Source organism: Synchiropus splendidus, chromosome 2 (genome assembly GCF_027744825.2).
Source record: "Synchiropus splendidus isolate RoL2022-P1 chromosome 2, RoL_Sspl_1.0, whole genome shotgun sequence".
In the NCBI taxonomy this organism is placed as follows: Eukaryota; Metazoa; Chordata; class Actinopteri; order Syngnathiformes; family Callionymidae; genus Synchiropus; species Synchiropus splendidus.
The window spans coordinates 30322966-30342444 of record NC_071335.1 but is presented as its reverse complement, the minus strand read 5'-3'; the positions used below and the strand labels follow the sequence as shown (position 1 = coordinate 30342444).

General features: G+C 43.1%; 3 protein-coding genes across 3 annotated transcripts; all 3 read right to left on the bottom strand.

Annotated features, from left to right (window-relative positions):
- Positions 1 to 1670: 1670 nt before the first annotated feature.
- LOC128753541 (bestrophin-2-like) lies at positions 1671 to 6870 on the bottom strand. Its single transcript, XM_053855325.1, has 10 exons — positions 6752 to 6870; positions 5681 to 5891; positions 5520 to 5614; positions 4221 to 4454; positions 3375 to 3529; positions 3134 to 3211; positions 2884 to 3036; positions 2659 to 2739; positions 2401 to 2555; positions 1671 to 2331 (listed from the first exon to the last, which is right to left on the bottom strand). The coding sequence occupies exons 2-10, from the start codon at positions 5830 to 5832 to the stop codon at positions 1671 to 1673; spliced, it is 1764 nt and encodes a 587-aa protein (XP_053711300.1). The 5' UTR covers positions 5833 to 5891; positions 6752 to 6870.
- A 1344-nt stretch (positions 6871 to 8214) lies between these two features.
- On the bottom strand, positions 8215 to 12001 carry LOC128754292 (ATPase GET3). The gene is made up of 7 exons (XM_053856801.1): positions 11804 to 12001; positions 11131 to 11278; positions 10856 to 11004; positions 10116 to 10266; positions 9928 to 10035; positions 8637 to 8834; positions 8215 to 8565 (listed from the first exon to the last, which is right to left on the bottom strand). The coding sequence occupies exons 1-7, from the start codon at positions 11944 to 11946 to the stop codon at positions 8440 to 8442; spliced, it is 1023 nt and encodes a 340-aa protein (XP_053712776.1). The 5' UTR covers positions 11947 to 12001; the 3' UTR covers positions 8215 to 8439.
- Positions 12002 to 12929: 928 nt separating this feature from the next.
- LOC128754999 (target of Myb1 membrane trafficking protein-like) lies at positions 12930 to 19023 on the bottom strand. The gene is made up of 15 exons (XM_053858079.1): positions 18858 to 19023; positions 17588 to 17672; positions 16607 to 16685; positions 16222 to 16371; positions 15929 to 16063; positions 15735 to 15869; positions 15523 to 15639; positions 15328 to 15461; positions 15215 to 15257; positions 15016 to 15151; positions 14428 to 14494; positions 13868 to 13943; positions 13722 to 13781; positions 13609 to 13648; positions 12930 to 13534 (listed from the first exon to the last, which is right to left on the bottom strand). Exons 1-15 carry the CDS (start codon positions 18928 to 18930, stop codon positions 13401 to 13403), a joined length of 1464 nt encoding a protein of 487 aa, XP_053714054.1. The 5' UTR covers positions 18931 to 19023; the 3' UTR covers positions 12930 to 13400.
- Between the last annotated feature and the right edge of the window lie 456 nt (positions 19024 to 19479).

Below are 19479 nucleotides of genomic sequence, written 5' to 3'. Positions count from 1 at the left end.
TCACCAGATTCAGATGATAATCCAGGCTAAGATCAATTGTTCCTGGTTCCACTTTGAACATTTCATGATTTATTTTTTTTTTAGATAAGCAATAAGCGGCACATAACCTCCTACCCAGATATATATATATATATATATATATATATATATATATATATATATATATATATATATATATATATATATATATATATATATATATATATCGTGAAGACGAAGCTGGGACTGTTTATTGTAATTCACGTGTGGTTTTCTTCAGTTGTTTGTCTGTTTGACACCAGTCTCCTCGGCAGATCATAGATCAACAAATAAACACGTTTTCCTCTCACAGACACAGCCTCAGCACCATTTCACTCAGTGGTCCAGGACCCGGGGTCAGAACCATTCCTTCCTGTCGAGGCAGAGACTGTCCACCAAGCCCAGGAAACCATCCGGGAATCCACCTCCATCTCGCTTCAAACTTCGGGACTCGTCGTTCTGGACGGAGAATCACTTCGCATCCGATTATGCTTAGAAGGGCTGGTAGTGCGCTATCGCCCCCTGCTGGACACATTTGGAACTCTTCGATAAATCATGCTCTTCGGTGAATCACCCACCTTGTTATCTGCTCCAGCACCTGGACTGGACTCAGATGTCCATAAGAACCGATGTAGAAGCTCTTGAGGGAAAATGTGACGCTCACCTGAATCAGCAATTTCTCCATAAACTCCATAATAAATCCTTATTAGTGGAATACGTTAACCCTGACTTAAGTATTAAGCACAATTTTATTTTATTTTTTTTAGATTAAACCATTATAAACAATTTCCCAATGCATATCTGAAAAAAAAAGACATAGCTAAGTGTCTTAGATATTTGTTTTTAAATCTGTATATCTTGAGATGGTTGCAAATTGAATAATTGATTCTGCACAAAAAAAAGGAAATATTTAGACTAATATTTAGGCTAATAAGTACAGTACATGGAAAGTAATGGTACTTACACAACAGGCTGTGAGCTCTAATCAGAATCACATGTTTACTGAAACGAGGACTTTCTGATTTTATAATATGACGACTGCAACTTTTTGTTCAAGTGACTCACCAACATTTCTGATCACTTCTGACTATCTTAGTCTGGAGTGCGCTATCTGGTGGAGACATATGATCATTGCAGGGAAAGGTGGTCAGAGCACAAATAAGCAGCGGTGCATGGCATTCATTTTCAAAAATTCGTTTCGATAGTTTTTTTTTCCCGAAGGTCGGAGAGTTTGATTTTCCGTCCCAGTTTCTGCACATCCAGTCATGTCACCAGTTCCGGGTAAAACAGCCAGAAATGAGACATTTTTAATTTTTAAAACACAACATACAAGCACATCACTGCAATGAAGCAACTGTTGGTGACAAAATATGAATGTGACCGGCGTTTTGAAGGGTTCACTCCCTGCGGCAGGCCTCTTCTTCTTGTCTCCCCCGTGTCTTACAGCGTTGCTGCCACCTGCTGTCTTGTTGATCTCATTGCACACATATTATATAAATACAATACACTTAGGGCAATTATTTATGGTTTAAAAAATAGTTTAAAAGTGTGTTATTATGTTGTTTTAACAAACAAAGGGTCCTGTTGCATATACACCACCCACCACCATCACTTCATCAAGACGTGGCTCAGAGTTTACATTGGTTTCTCTCCTAGGTCCCGGTGAACTCTGACCCCATGCTGACGCTGCGGAAACGTTGAGGCCTGTCGTACGAGGGCACGGTCAGGAAGGTCATTCTGTTTTTCCCAAAAGGTGGTTTGGGGAACGTGGGCGCAGTTCTACCCTGGGTGATAATGGGCTGGGAGCTGCAGTGCTCCAGACTGGACTGGTCTCCAGGGTGGAACAGGAAAGCTGAGTGTGGTCGAGGGGGAGGAGGAAGCAGAGACACCAGAGACTGAGCCTCTTCGTTTTGACTCTGATCGTCTGCATCTTTCTGCTGGTCGCTCCTCTCCTGATCCAGCCCGAACTGAATCTCCAGAAGCGGCGTTCTGCTGCTCTTCTCCTCTCTGAAGCTGCACATGGTGCTCTGAGTGTCCTGCCCCAGGCCGGACGGCAGAGAGCCTCCTTTGCCGATCTTGCCGCTGTCGTTGTCCTCCTCATCGCTGCTGCATTGGTCGTTGCTCGGAGTGTGGTGGAGCCTCTGGAGCTGAGCGGAGGTCCGACGAAGAGCTCCACCCATCAGACCGGTGGGAGAGGGGGCCACGTTGAGGAGCCGGTTGAAGAGGGCCATGTTTGGGTGACGACTGCGCGACTCCTCCAGATTCTCAGCGATGTCCTCCAGAGGCTGGAAGTGCATCTCCTCCTTAGGAATCCTGAATCCAAAACAGGGAGCGCTCTTCAAACAGCTCCTCTGAAGTGAGACAAACCATCTAGTCACTCACGCCATGTCGAACGTTGAGCCCTGGAAAGACGGTTTGCGGAGGACGAAGAGCGTCGCCGCCGTGTAGGGTGGTCTGGGATTGGAGTCGTTCCAGTAGCGGTCTCGCTCCATCATGGGCAGGTCGCCGTACATCTCATCCACCGCCATCATTGACACCTGCGGAGAGTTGATGGGGAGAATTCACTCTCTTGGAAAAACAAATGCACAAAAACAAGATCACCGAGGCAAAATATAGTTTTTATGAATATCATGGAGAAACCTGAAAGTTGCGGTCGATCAGCCAGTTTGTCTCAAAATCGTCGTCATCTTCTCCAAACGGGTTGATCAGCTGCTCTGCGACCTTCAGAAAGAGACGTGAACTTTATTCTTGGTCTAGTTATGATGGTGGTTAGGGTTTGCTGTATGTTGCAGTACAAATATGAGGAAGTAAATAATCTGTAACATTTAAAAATAAATATATATACGATGGCGATGAAGTAAAAACCTTGAGCCAGCCAGCGTAGAAGAAGAACTGCAACAGAGTGAAGATGGGCACATACAGGTCCAGGTCATGACCTGGGTAGCCTTGACTCGGGTCCAGAAACTGGCGCCCGATCAGACAGACCAGGAAGAAGCTGTACACAGCCAGGGTCACAACCTTCACAGAAGAACAACTCGTTTTACTTTCTCTTTCTTTCAAATGGATTGAAGTAGCTCACCCACACTTAACAACAGAAACATGTCACTCATCTCACCTGAGTGTAGACCAGAGGAACACTGATCATATCGTAGTGAAACAGCATGCTGCATTTGCCTCTGAACGCATTAACTTCCTGTTCACACACAACAACAGATTATTCAACAACAAGTGTGTGTGTGTGTGTGTGTGTGTGTGTGTGTGTGTGTGTGTGTGTGTGTGTGTGTGTGTGTGTGTGTGTGTGTGTGTGTGTGTGTGTGTGTGTGTGTGTGTGTGTGAGAGAGAGAGAGAGAGCTCACCTCCAGCAGCAGCTTGAGTGTGTGGTCGTCTTTGATCCGGCCCTCACAGCGGGCCACGGCAGCCAGGTTGGTGAACCAGACACAGGGGATCCAGTACTTGTTGTAGGGAGAGTGGAGGCCCTCAAACTTCTTCCGCTCCTCTCTTGTCATGAAGCCTGCACGACATTTTTAATTAGCCCACTAACAAGCTCAGGAGTCACATTACATTTGATTCATCCAGTCATTAACACGTGGAAGCCAATTTACTCCTCCAAGAGGTCGAGTGTGGGCCACTGCGAAAGTGAAGCTCAGACTTACCACCGGAGATGTTCCACAGGGCTCAGTCTTGGGCCCTATAGACTTGATATTTTATCTGTCACAAAGATTTTAGTGACATTTGTGTTGTGTTGTCTTGTTTTTGCCTTATGTTCTAGTTTTTGTGAATATACATTTTGTATTATTTACTATTATTGTTTAATGCATTTATTTTATAACTGGATAATATACACTGTTGTTCACTTGCACCACTTGATTATTTTTCCTGTTATCTGTAATCTGGACTTCGTCTTCTCTTGCGCAGCTGCAACACGTACATTTCTCCTCCGTGGAATAAATAAAGCGTGTCTAATCTAATCTAATCGAATTTAGTCTAATAGTTGAACTTAAGCAATACATGCTCTTGCTTGTGCCTCATCCTGACTCAGGCAGATAAGTTGCGCCTTTATCAGCGCTCATGATGTGCGGTCCCAGTGACGCGTTCAAGAACAAAAAACAACACATGCTGTGGCGTGGAACGGAGTAGTGAAGCGCTTTATACTGAATAAAAAATGTGAAATCCTTTCATCTACCAGGCAGCTCACTACTCACCCGCCTCCACCACGTGGTCCATGGTGGGGAAGCGTTTGAAGACGGCTGTGCTGACCGACCGAAGGATGAGCAGGGCTGACAGACTTGCGTAGCGCATCATGGTGCGTCGCAGCAGGCGACCCCGCTCGTCGTTGCCTTGGAGACCGCCAGACAAGACGCACATGAGCTGGTCAGGGAGCGGGATGCTGGTGTACTGGCTCCACCAGCGGTTCACCACCAAGGTCACATAAAAGCCTGAAGAAGAAACAGACTTGCATCAACAGATCAATGCCGACCTGAACTGAGCAGTGGTGGAGCCCTGTCCCACCCCGGGTCTCCCTCCGATCTCATTAAGGAGGGCTAGACCACAGCAGGGGTTTGATGCACAGTGGGTGCAGGTTTTTGTTCCAACTAAACAAGCACACACAGTTTAACCAATCAGGTTTCAGCTGAAACAAGCTGCACCAGACTGGTTGCGATCTTCAGGCACCTGATTGATGAGAAGGTGAATGAACAAAAACCTGCACCCACCCTTTGTGGAAACGTTTGGTGACCACTGCTCTCCATAGCAAGATAAAAAAAAGTATAGTTGTCCACCAGAGGTCAGCTCGATGAAGGAATTTTCATTTGTGTTGTTTGTTTCAGTGTTTGTCGAAGACCATCGTCTGGTTCAAAACAGTTGGATGTCTCCATCATATCTGGCTTAAATGACCTTGGGAAGGGCACTTTCAACATCCCTGGTAATGACCAAGATTCTAACTTGGTTTCAGCTCTCCAAAGTCTCTCCCAAGACCCCAAACCTCTGTGCCAATTACGTTCAGGTTTTGTCTCGACCTGACCCTGAGTCTTGACCTGGTCCATACATTTGAATTGGCCATGCTGAGAGCTAACCTCCTAAACAAATCCAGAGCCCTTAAAGCTGTATATTGTCTTTTTTTCTTTTTTTAATGTCTTCACCTCATCTTCAACTTCCAAAGATGGCGGTCAATATTTGTTTTGATATGGGACACCATCCTTTGAGAGTCCTGAGTCTACACTCTTTCTCTTGTGGTCCAAAATATTTCCCAGCTTTCACAGTCTAACAAAAATAATCACAAATCTTAGCCCCACTCTCTACTTAAAGAATTTGGTAGAACTTGTAAGAGTGGCGGTCTTGCCTTGCTGTACCCTACATATATTGGATATTCATTGGTTGAGACCTGGACATCCGCTTGGTGGGGGGTCTGACTGAGTGGATCCCGTCCCCCAGCTGACACCCAGATGAACAGAACTCTGAGCCTGCCCTCATCATCTCCACTGAGGTGGGATGCCAAAACGTACCCAACACAAAGGACATGGGGATGAGGCTGGCGTAGTGGTTGCAATAAATGGCCAGCTTCTCAAAATACCTCTTCTGAGCATCCTGGAGGAAGAACCTGCATTAAAAAAGAAAAGAAAGAAGTTACTCAATCCAACTTAGTTGATTCTTGGAGGTGCAGTACCTGTAGGTGAGGCTGATGGCGCTATACATGGCAAAGAAAGCCAGGAACTCTTTGTACAACACCTTGTATATGCTTCCTTTCCAGGCCAGTAGCAGCTTGGAGAACCCACAGAAGCGAGCGTTGGCGACTCGGGCTGTGTAAGTGACGGTCATTGGGGACAGGCAGTGGACCGACCAACATGAAAGAGTTCTAGTCACCCTTCAGCTGACCCCTGCAAGCGAGAGTACACAGTAGAGTCGAGCCATCATGCTCTGAATCAACGTCCTCTCAGGGAAAACAACTTAAAAAGTTTCTGTCTTGACTCGTGTCACCAGCACTGACCGGCACTTGACCTATTAAAGTTGCATCGCACCCGACTCGGTGGCCAGATTTAGCTCTGTCTTGGCATCAAGTCAAGATGAGTTTTGACATCCTCAAAGATTTAACAATGAAGCAAAGTCAACTACTAGTACAACTACACATTCTCATTTTGGTTGTCTCAAACCACACGTTTCTTTCTTAACCCCTTGGAGACTCTTTGAAGATGTACTGTGGTCTGAATTTCCTAATCTTTATTTCGCACAGTTGATGTGGATGTATAGGCAAATTAGTTTTGTCTTGGTCCTTTTCTCACATCTTTTCTCACATCTTTGTCCCTTCCTACAGAATGATATTCTTGCTGACACTTTTAAGTCTTAACTAGTTGACATCCAAAATATTGCTACCTTGCCTACTCCTTATAACAAAGCGAACTTGACAAGATGACAACCTAAGTACTATAAAGGAACAGTTCTCCAAAACCCATTGCACAACACTTATACCATCTAATTACTGTGTTTTACAAACTTTGTCACAATTGTTTTTGACAGAGTCAGTGGTCTGAATAACTTTGACAGACGGTTGGCCCCCAGGCCGTACTTTGTTCACACCTGCTTTAAATTGGCATCAGTCATCTAAACACTTGAGCCGGGCTCAGCGCCAGTTTAAAAAACTTTTAAAGTTTCTTAGCAGCAGAAAATAATGATTGAAGTCCCTCACGGAAGTTTACCCGAAATGCGTGTGAAAAGACTGGGCGTTTGCAGTTGGCCCTACCTGTCCTCAGCGACGAACGAGCAGATGCCTCAGTGCGCCTCCGTGCGTAATTGGCACCGTGTCTCCATGTCCCCACGCAGCAGCGCGTCCCTCTTCTCCGTGTGGATGTTCGCCACTGGTGTCCGGCTGAGCAGCGCGCAACACTGATCCGCGTCAGCTCGGTTAAGTGTGGGCAGCATGGCAGTAATCCTCGGAGCCTCCGCGGTGCGTCCGTGGTCAGTGCGCCCCGGGGTAAATCCCCAAAGCGAGGAGGAGGAGGAGCTCGTTAGCGCGGCCCCCGACCGGGACGAGTGGCTCCGTGATGAACCGATACCGACAGATCGCAGTGGACTGGACTGGACACGGGAAAATTATAAAACACGAGCAACTAGACCGTGGATAACTTTCAAGTCATAATAAACTATAAGCAAAACAGGATGGAGAATCGTACGAGCGCAATGGAACTGCAACAGAGCCAAGCGGCTTCGCTGTCAAAATTGTTTTTTGTCAAAGTCAACATTACTGCGCAGGTTTCATTCATTTCCAGACTGTCATATACTCTGCATTAAACTGAAGCAAAAGTCAAGTAAAAGCCCAAATGATGAGCGTTGACTAATTATTTGATTATAATAAATAAACATTGAACTTTTTCGTTATAACAACGATCAAAAAATAGATATAGAAATGTTGAAATTTGACATTCAAATTTTGCTCATATTGTGAAGAACGATCTGGGCTACTAAAAACTATGGTGTAAAAAAAACACAATAATAGAATACATTTGAATTTTTTAGTTCAAAATGTGAGTACGTGATCAATGAAAGAGAAATTCATATTTTCATTCCTTATTTTGGACTCATTCCATCCATGTGGACGAGTGCCTGTCCCAGCTCAGGGATGAGCAGTCCAACAAAGCACACGAGAAGACATCAGTCTTCTTCATTCAACTTTTGAAGGCAGATATAAAGTAAACATAAAATAAAATAATTCCAGGAAATCTTCCATAAAGTAGAAGAAAAAAAATAGAGACAATCATGAAGAGAAAACAAACAGGAGAAGATGGACATAATGACACATAAAACATGTGCCAAAACGGAAAGCGCAGTGAAATAATGACCACAAGAAGGGTGCAGCTGAGAAGTTTTATTCACACCGGTGACATCAGAAAAAGACTGTAAAACTCAATGAGCAATGATGGATGATGCCTTATTTACTTCAATTCCAGGTAAAATTCTGCTGAGGAAGTCCACTCAGTGGTCTCGCAACATTCAATAGATTTGCAATCAAAAGTTCTCCAATTAAGGCTACTAAAATCAATCAACGGCGTGTTACTGTATCACAACTCGGCAAACAGGTTAATGTCAATATGAGAACTGATTTGAAACAAGCAGGCGAAGGAACGGAGCAGTGTCAAGAGTAATGAGAGGAGTTGTATGATCCTGCCCAGCCCAGATCGCATGATGGTCATGTGACCCACACTGAAGCATGGTGGAGGTGTTTTATTGCCGTTATGTTGTCAGGAAAAGTATTCTTTTGAAACCTGTACAATTTATCAAGGATACTTGTCCGGGTGTCCGCACAGGTTTGCAAACATTAAATACATGATGATGAAGGATGAGGTGTTATCGCAGAGCTTAAATGCTTTAAAGATATATGAGTGGAGGTTTTCAGGAAGGGATAAGAAAGAGCAAGAGGGGGATGAGTAATCACTAATTCGGGGGTTTATAGGGGTCCAGAAGTTGCTTCGAGAATGTGTTGACTTTGTCTGCACCTCGAACTTCGTGCGGCAGTAGCGGCAGCTTGACTATGTGGAAATCTTCGTACAGGTCCTCCATCTGTTGGGTGTACAGACACGATCAGCATCACACCGACTGAGCAGGAGAAACAGAACCAACGGCCCACGCACCTGGTCCAGATACTTGGACTGGATTTTGTGGCGGGCTTCGCACATTTTACACGGCCTCTCTGTGTCAGGGAAAACCAGTTGGTTGACGATGATGTTGTGGGTGTCAATTCGACATTTGGCCAGTTCCTGGATCAACCGCTCCGTTTCGTACAAGGAGAGGAACTCTGCGATGCACACGCAGATGAAGGTGGTCTGGTCCTGAAGGGGAGCGGAAAAGGAGGATGAAGAGGTTTCAAACTTGACACTTGTCAACCAACAAAACAAGATCATTGTCCTGGAAGTTATAGATCTTAACTGAACCTACCCAGCCCCAAACAAAAGCGACTAGATGATCACAATAACCATGAAACATGTATTTCACTACTTTACATTGAGACTATTACGACGTTATGTCCTCTTGCATCCAAATGCAAACGGATTCAGACTGACAGGAGAGACTTTCACGTCCATGATGTGCATACATGGAGGAACTATCTTTGTGTATCCAACGCTGTTTGCATATATACATCCCAGAGGGCGTCAGAACGTCCTTGAAGTTATGTCACAGAAAGAGCTCAATGCCACATTCAATGATTATTATAAAGGGTTTGATGCTAAGTGTCAAAGTAAGCGACTAAATTTGACACACAAAAAAATATATATACACTGTAGCTATAAAATGTAGCTACAAAATGCCATTTTCAAATGAGAGTAAACCAAAAACGTTTTTAACAATTTAATCTGAGTTACACAATTTTTAAGTTGAGTGAACTAAAAAAAACAATACATTTATTGATTTAGTGACATGAATATCATAACACCTCACCTATTGCCCTATATGTTGAAGTGGCTAAAGAATGTAACTATTCACGTTTGTGCTCCATCACAGAGCCACTATAATCTGAGACCAGTAGATGGTAATGAAGTGCACAAAATCCACTGCCACATATGCTGGATGTATATTGGAGCTGGTCACCTACATGGGAGAATATTTTCTTATTTTAATGCTTTAGGCACCATTTTTTTGTCAAGAAAATATTGGACTACGATATCAGTATAACAAAAGGCTGTAACTTGAAGGCGTACAGAAGGATCTTCAGTGTGACTGAAAGTGAAGGAAGTACGTTCACTCATCTAATTTGAATATTATGACGCCACCCGGTGGTAGCCATAGCGTATTACACAATTTTGCAACTGGTGCCCAAAGGGTTAAGACTGTTTTGCTCTCTTAGCAGAACTTTTTTTAAGCACATGAGGACAGGTGTACATGAGTCAGAGACATATCCAGGATGAGTGGACGTGTGAGTCTTACCGGGTCCTTGAACTGCTCACTGACAGAGCGGATGACCGGCAGAGTCTCCTCCAGCTTTGATGCCAGCTGATCTGCATTCATGTCACCCAAGCCCAGCATGTTGCACATCTGGATACAATAAATGACATGAGAATAACTAAGAAACGGAATGATGTTATTTCTACACACACAATTCTTTTCTTCCTCACCTGAGAGATAAATGGACTTATCTGGTTCTTGATCTGCATGAGGCGACCGAGGCCACGTTCCACGATAGTCGGGAAGTTGAGCAGTCGCAGTGTATGACCAGTGGGGGCAGTATCGAACACCACCACAGAGAAGTTCATTCCCTTCACCAACCTGAGAGACAACTTTTTTGAAATTCCATAAACCATGGCAGTTTTAATCGCATAATTGCCATTTTTTTAATTCTTTGGTCACGGAATCTCATATTAAGTCTCCTCAGATCAAACCAACATGCTAAATTATTGTATTTATTGAGTTATATTCAGTTAAAGTTCACTTTAGACAACAGAAATCAGTAGCCGCTTTTACAGTATTGACGGCTCTAAAATAGAAAACCCCAGAGCATTAAGAAGCTTAACCGATGGTGCTGTTAATGAAAACAAAGTGATACAATGCAGCATTTTTTTTCTACATGTGATCCCCAAACCTCGTCACACTCCCTCCCAAATGAGATGCTGATGCACAAACTTCTTCTTTTCCCTACATTCTACAGCATGTTGAGCTAACATTTCAATACACTAAAACTGTAAATCACGCTTCAAACATGGAAGAGCACAATAGTGCTTCTTTAAACGATTAATGGTGTGACTTTAAACTTGACTCAAACCTAGCCTTTCATGTAAAGTTATCTACCAAAAAAGTGGGAGTCAATTTAGAATTACTGAATAGAACAGAGGGTGAATTGAGTAAAAACTGGGCCAACCTCATGACTTCGGCGTAGCTCATCGCTTCATCGATGCCCGGAAAGGCGCTCATGGCCTCCTGCATCATTTTTTTGCCCATGCTAAGCATGTTGTCCTCCTCAAAGAACTCATCGGGCAGCTCTGCCACTCCCAGACTTGGGTCGATCTCCTGCAATTTTAAATAAAACCTTTTAGTAATATGCTGCACAAAGGAAAGGCAGTGTAAAATACAGTTCTCCAATGCTTTTTACACAAAGTCAATGCTAGTAAATGCATTTTGCGGGAACACACTCACCATGGCAAAGAGGTTGTCATAGCCCTTGACTTTTGTAGGCACCTTAGAAAACTTTTGGTCAAAAGCATCAGAGATGTTATGAGCTGGATCTGTCGAAATAATGAGGACACTCTCTCTGACAGCAGCAAGCTGGACAGCTAAACTGCAACTGAGGAAAAGTAGACACAAACGTTTGTTATTATAAACTGTTGCAAAGGTACAATTCACTATATTTAAGATAAAACAGATACAGGAGGTCTTAGGTTCTTAGTGCAATTTTGACACTTATTCTCTTCTTGAAAACCATAAAATCTAACAATTGAAATTACTTAAAAATCCAAACACACAGTGTGCATTAATATTTCCAGAAAATCCTCCATTTTGTTGAAAGCAGCCACAACATTCATCTGTTGACAGCTAAATGCTACTTGGCTTGCTGTGACACTATTTTTGTCATATTTAACGAACGTTACCAACAAAATTGTAACCGTTTGACGGATAACATCGGTTCTTCACAAACCTGAATATTAAAGATCCTATCAATGTACTCTTGGAAGTCGCAAACGTGTATGACAGGTGGCTAACGCACGTTAGCACCGCTTAGCAACTGCCTGTCATTTGAATGTGTCAGCACTAGCTCTGCAGGCTAGCGGCATAGCATTTAAGGCTAACGAGAGTGTTCTCGCGAACCCACCTGCACGTAGTTTTCCCAACACCACCTTTCCCACCGACAAAAATCCATTTCAACGACTTCTGCTCGATGATATTCTTCAGGGTCGGTTCTAGCGGTTCAACATCAGGCGCATCTTCGAACTCATCGTCCAGATGAGCGCTCATCTTGTATGTGTACGGTCTGTAACGTAGAGACTGCTTACTTCACTGCATGTCGGAATTTTGAGTTGCCCCAGTGTGACGTCTTTACCGGGTGACAACAGAAAGAAAACACTGAGACATTCACTGAAGCTCGGTATTTTTAAATGTTACAATAACGCTTCAATGAAGCAACAAGAACAAGTTTAAATGGTGTTTTCTTTCGTTCACATTTTAAAACAGCAGTTGCAATGTACACAAATACAAACGCAGCTAAAATTGTAGATACTTTTTAGCCTGGTACAGGTTTTGTCATTCAAAAAGCCAAGGTAGCCAAAGCAAAGGTTGATTTAATTTGAAAAGTGAAACAGTCAATGCTTTTCAATGCAGCATATGTAAATAGCAACACAAACTTTGAACACAGTCCATCCCACTGGAAAAGGAACAACGTCTCTCTTTTCCTGATTTCTTGCAGCGAGTCTGCCTCAGCCACTGGGGCCAGAATGTCAGGCCCAAGTCGACCCATTGGAAACTTAGTGCACAGGTAGTGAAGTCCATCAGCCAAGCTTGGAATGAGCTAGTAACATGGCAACGATCCAAAATCCCTATGTGCTGTTAAGTTCTCAAGGTGCTGTTGCTGTGATTTGGCCCACTGTCTAATCACGGCAGAAGCAATGGATGTCTCTCTGGTCCAAGACCCAGAGATCTCACCTGGCTGATCCAAAGACATCCAGAAGAAGTCAAAGGATGATGCCAGAATCCAAAGGAGGCGTGATCCGTGTCGATGTTTTGGTTCAAGCGTTTTTAAAAGCTCCTAACGTGGCAGCAGAGGGAGAGGACGAATTGGTGGAGAGAGACTGCAAGAAGAAAGAAGAAACCTTTTCTCCTTTCTTTAAAATTCACCTGTAATTTCACATATGAATGAAGACATTGAATAGCTGTAATAGATACTTAACTGTGTGTTGAGATTACTGACATTGATAGAAAAAAAGCAAACATTGGAGAAAACAGCGTATTTTATTTGTGTAAAAAAACAAGCATGGTTCTCAGTGGGTGAAGGGGTGGTGGGAGTTCAAGCATCTTCGGGTGTTGTTCAGGAGTGATGGAAGGATGCAGCGTGAGGTTGACTATCAGTCATGAGGACCGTGGTAAAGGAAATTTTCTCGATCAACATTCCATTGGAGACGGCCCTGGGGCTAACCTGGGACACACAGGAGGGTCAAAGTCTCTTATTTGACCCGGAAACACCTCACCCAAGGGGATCTGGGCCTCTTTCCTTTGAGTGCTGCCCCGTGACCGGACATGGGATAGGCAGATGACAGATGACGGACAGATGACATTACATTACTCAAACTGTTTATCAATCTTGTTTTGTAATTCATAAAAACAGTGACATAACATGCAGCAATACCAACATTCACTAGTTGCGTGTGTGGGAGGGGCCTAATTCAACTAGATTGATTTTGTGGGGGATTCTCAGCTCAGAGTGAAAAAAGCTGGTCATTTGTTTGATCCTGCTGCCGGTTGGACTGCGATGACGTTCTGGACGTAGGAGGACAGTTGCTACGGGGCACCTGGTCTGTCTTCGCCTCATCTTTCAAAAACCTTTCAAACTCTTGAAAAGACAACGGCAGATATTGGTAAAGCAAGTATTATTTTTTAAACAGGTCCTTTAATCGTAGCACCAACCTTGGCTTGACATTCCCTCTGAAACAGCAGACTGGTCTTGCTGCGTTTTCAAGCACACAAACACAAAAATAAATCAATAATATCAAGACTAAAATTTTGATTAAAGATCTCACCTGGTCAGAGGAGAGCCATCTGTCAAGGTCGTTTTGCACAGAGTTCTTCTCTTGTGATGTCTAATGAAGGACAAATGCTTCCATCATTTTTTCCATTCAAATTATTTATTTATTAAGTAACATAATTTATATGGTTTGATACGTACACTTCCGATGACATGCAGCTTTGAATCAAGCGCTCCAGCGAGACCCTCGACAGCACCAGGGTCTTCATATTTCACACTAGAAATTCAAAGGAAATAATAAAGAATGAATACTTGGCTGGACCCTCAAGATGTAGCAATAGTTGTAGCAGCGGTAGCAGCAACACATCAGAGTCATTGGTTTGGAAGCAAAGCTTATGGCCACGTGCTACAGCATGTACATGTCATGGTTATTGCCTGCAATAATGGCAGTAAAACAGATAATTACCGCTGCCGATCACAACGATATTACCTCCAAGATAAGTTTAGATTTCAACTTGAAATGGGAAAACTTAAATGTGACTTAATTTTGGAGGTGTTCTGTCAATTCATTGGGATTTGTGCCTGTTGTAAATATTCATATTCAACTAGTTCATGAGTGGGACAATAATATTGGGTTAAAAAAAATCACAGTGTGGATGGAAATGCGAGACTTGGCGGAGGCCGGCTCTGTCCTGGTTCCCTTCTATGTCCTCCTATTCATGCACACTCTGTAGTCTGTCGCCTAATGTCTCAGACCTCACCTCCTCCTCTGCTCAGCCAGCGAGCTTCCTCTGGTTTGGGCAAACATATCAAACTCCTCTTCAGCTTCTGCAAAAAGGAAAGAATTACATGAGATTAAGATTCCACGCCCCTGCATAGTGTCAGATGTAAAACTGACATGGCCATGGCCAGTTCTGAAAACCAAAAGCTCCCCTGGAAATGGTGCTGGTTCCACAATTTGCACCTGTTAACTAGCTGTTCAACCTGATGTTCTAGAAATAAGCGACAAATCACTGCAGCATCTTCAGTGATGAAGTTTTGGTTGCCAAGGAGCTAACTCCAAGAGAAGCTCAGGGAAGAAGGAGAAGTTCAGACTAGACTCGAAGTTCCTCTGTGTCGAGACGCCTCCTGGTTGTGTTCTTGGCTATTCGCACTGAGGCTCAGAGGCAGGACACACTGGAAGGATTACACCTCACAATTGGTCTCTATATTTCACTAAGACAGCTCAACAAGTTTTAGCGAAATCTGGGCCTCCTGCAGCCCTCCAACCCAACTTGGGAAAAAAAACCCCAATGTATTATAGCTGCATAATCCTTCTTGTATTGGTACACATGAGCAGTTGTACTTACTGTGGTTAGCAGGCTGTGTAGGACTGCTCCACAGGCTCACAGCCGGTTGGCTGCAGGTGGGGATGACAGCCGGCTGATTGAGCGTTGGTGGTTCAGGGTTCAGTTCAATAAGGTTCAATCTGTCCATGGGATTTGGCTGAAATTAAACAAACCAGTGTAAAATCTCCCATCATTATGTTAAATGCATAATCTTCAATACCTCTGGAGTGTTTGTGAGATGGGCCTTGTTCTGCCTGTCAAACCTTTCAAAAAAAGACACACAGGTGTTTTTTAAAAACCCATCATCGACCTCTAAAATCCTTCAGCGGTCACCTCTCATATCGGATAAAAGCATTGTTCAGGTCGTCGTTGATCACCAGTAGCTCCTCTATGAAGCTTTCGTCCACCAGCTGAGGGATCAGCTCCACCACCCGTGTCTGCATGTTCTTACACACTGAGTACAACTGCTGCTTGTCGAGACAGGGAGATCATCAGCAAGGCAAAAACCACCACGCGACACAAATTCACCTGGAGAAGTTCAGTGTCGTCCGCCCCACTCTTCCCCGGTTTCAGCTCATTTAGCATCTCTGACATGACAGTGAGGTTTCCCTTCACGAGTGCCAGCTCACTCCGCAACTTCTGCTCCTGCAATCAACCAACTTTACTGTTTGAAGGTCATGAAATCCATTATCCAGTCACTAAAAAGACTCTCTTACTGCTTTACTACTTTGTGGTCATACCTGTTCTACTGATAGTGTGACCGGTCCATCGTTGCTCTGGACTGGTGGTGAGGAAATGGGAGCGGGCTCACGTGATGGTGGTTGTGATTGGCCAACGCCAGGGCTTGTCTCCTGAATCTCGTTTTCTGGAACACTCTGAACAATAAAGGGAATTATGCTCCTGCTCAACATGTCACTTTGTCTGTCTGGCTCACCCTGCTGGGAGTGTGTATGGGTGAGAGAGCATCCAGGTCTGTCATGGGGAACTCCAGCCCTCGTTTCCTCAGGTCATCGTATACATACACCACTCCTACTAGAGACGGAACGCTGCGAAACGCATCTGCCCATGACTGAGAACAGCACAGAGGACAAGAAGAGTCAATACGCAGAACAGAAATTCACAAAGTCCTGCAGCTGTTTCTGAGATGATAAATGTGTGTGGCATGACAGAGAGGTCAGGGAGCACAATGACTACTTTATACACAGGCTTCTGCAGGCGACAACAGACCTGTATGAGACTGAGCACTCTGTCGTGGAGGGCTGTGGGGGGGTTGTATTTAGGCAATATGGAACGGACTAAAACCCCTTCAACAAACTCCCGTGATGTCACTAGCACATGAAAGCGGTGACCACAGTTCTTCACACAGGCTTCCAGAACCTGCAGGACAGAGTTCCAACAGTTGATGACATCTTCCTTGTGCATTGACTATTAATACAGTAGATATCTTGGTTTGGAACTGTGAGCTTTATCCTGAACAAAATGTTCTGTACGTACTAAATACTTTTGTGTAATTTAAGTAAACAAAAACTCATCACATTTTTTCATTTGATATTGAACATCATTCTGCATTAAAGGTTTTCAATGCAGCAAAAATCTTGAGATATTTACTCACAGTGAGAGCCAGCATTATCTCTCTGAAGTTCTTGCTGCCAACTATTCTCCTCTTAATAGCTTTAACAGCATCCATTGGCCTGGAAGATACGAAACCGCAACAGTCAGCACAGATTTGCTGAATCTTATTTTGGCTTCAAATAGCACTAACAGTCAGTCTTTATAGGACATTGATGTTAAGATTTTTTTGTTTTTAGTTAAAAAAAAATAAAATTAAGTAATTTGCAATTTTGGTTTTCTATATGTGTAACAACCATTCTTATTCGAGCGTTCACTTTTTGTGACACAGTTTACATGCAGCCTCAGACAGATATTGATTTAGGAGATGCTTATCAGTCAAAAAAAAACATTTGAAATAATCATTCATAGTCAGGTAGTCATGTGAAAGGCTGTATGACACACACTTCGAAGTGAGGTTCAATATAGTATTCATTTTTAAGGTGACATACCAATTTAAAAAAAAAATATATATATATACATATATATATATATTTTTCAACTGTACTGATTACACGTTGGTTTTTGAAGCAATAAAATCTAATAGCAATAAACTATTTTGTGTATGTTTTTGTTAATTTTTAGTGTCAAAAATATGAAGCAAAAATAGTCAAACAAGAACCCAAGAAATCATCATATTCTTTTTAAATGAATTTAAAAAAAAAAAAGAAATAGCAAAATGTATTGTAAATTTGAGTATTAAAACAATTCCCCCAAATACAATTCTAGAAATCGACTAAAAAAAGTTTTTAAAAATGTGTCCCGACCTTTAAACAGAAAATGCAACAAATCTATCATGAAAGTAGATATGAAGTTCATGTCCAAATTCAACATTCAAACCATGGACTCAGGTAGGCCTGTCCATCACGTCGATGCCTTCATGAGACATTACTGCCACCATCAAAGCGAGTCGCAGCATCTATTCATTATTTAATATTTACATTTCTGATTCTTCATTTTACAGAAAGGAGGCCGGTTTTCTTACCCCTCATCTGTCTCGTTGATAATGTCACATATCTCCATGTTCAGACCCCAGTCCTCTGACTGCAGGTAGCTGCTGGTTGCTCTCTCTGTAACATAAGTCATGGGATTAATAAAGCAGCAAAAAAGCCTGAGGGTTGCGGGGCGAGGGGTGGCTATTGAAAGTGTCTCACAAGGATGTCTCTACATGTCGACAAGGCACCATCCGTGAGCAAGACTCAGTGCTTTGATTCCTAAAAATCTTGTTCTCAGGTGCGATCATCAGACTGCAGACAGCAAATGTTGCTATACTAGGCAGCTCCACATTTTCATCTTCGTAATCACAGTATGCAGTAGAATCTAGAAGGTGTTTCACCTCGAGGTGTTAGGCTTGGGTTGTCAGGTAGGCGAAGAAATAGTGGACTGGTGTGAATTATATCAAGTTTGACATGTTTGACCTTGGGAGAATCTGCAATTTGATCCATCTACAATCTATAACACAAATACCATGGCTTTTTCTGGCGACCAAAATATCTATGTGCTGGTGTTTTTTTTTTTTAATCGTTGAATGAATTCTGTAACAGGTGAAATCATAAATGAGGAAGTTCTTCAAATGATCCACCTATGTGTGGAAACTTCATGATAAATCAGTGTTATTCATCAAGAAAGAACACCAGCAGTGGGAGCTTAACGTTAACCCACAAGTGGCATTAATCCAAACACGGAATTCCTGCACTCAAAGGTTCTCAATAATCTCATTCCTCCGCACTCCCTGCATCACTCACACATTGTGGTTCTTTCATGTGACTGTCAGCTGCTTCTGCGCTCATTGTTTTGCAGCCTGTTTGAGAACCTGGAAGTGAAGGACTTAAACGCAGGCCTCAGTGCAGCAGTCGTCCAGTTAAGCACACCGTTTCCCCCTATCCATTAGTTATGCTAATCACGAAAAATAAAGTTTTTACAGTTACTTTAGTAACTTTAGCTTAGCATCCAATATTAAGGAAGTGCACACTGGATCCACACAGCAGCCCAAATAACGATCCTGTTTGGCTAAATAAACTGTCAATCACGGCAAGGCAGCCAATCACCGATAAAAGAAAGTTGAGCCCGCAAGCAGCGTTTATCTGCTCACGCTTGGAGTTTTGTCAACATTGAAGTCCATTCGTACTATGCGCGTCATTTATTTCAAAGGCTTTGTTTGTTCCTAAAATCCTAGACGGATATGTTCAAGGCAATGACAACAGTGGAGTGATTCTCCCATGCAGTGGTCAATCCCTCAGACAGATGTGACTCACCGATTCTCTGGCCGACAGGCGTGGAGAAGGCATTCCCAAGAAGAAACTCTATTTTCTCCCCTAAAGAAAACATCCCGGTAAATCTCGGGTGAGTCTTTATCTCGCCGGTATTACGTTTTTCACTCCGCTGGGGCGGAAACTGCGAGGCTTCCTGTTGCTCTATTTTTCTGACTGGTCATGTGAACGCAAGCGCGCGCGCACACACACAGTTAAACCGCTGGTATCAGCTGAGGCAAACAGGGCAGTGTTTAGTTCATGAGGTCCTGCAACTTGCCTTTCGTTTTCATGTGATCACAGATCCCGCAGTCTCCAAATGAATTTATAAGAATAAAGCTTTAAAGTATAGTGTTTAACAAGCGTATTAAAAACTGTAGTCACACTAATACAAGTGGTAACGTTTATTTCGGTTAAATTACTGACAAAAAGGCACTTTTTCATTGTTCGCCATCTAGTGTCTGAACCTAAGCCTGCAAGACTATATAAATTCACATAATCCAACCAGCCTTTTGTTGTTATGATCATTCTAAACGTGCTCTTGTGGGGTGCCTATGGCCTTCGGAGATCAGCAGCTATAACATGTGTTGCATGAAAGGTGATCGACAAGCGATTAGCACAGTAACTG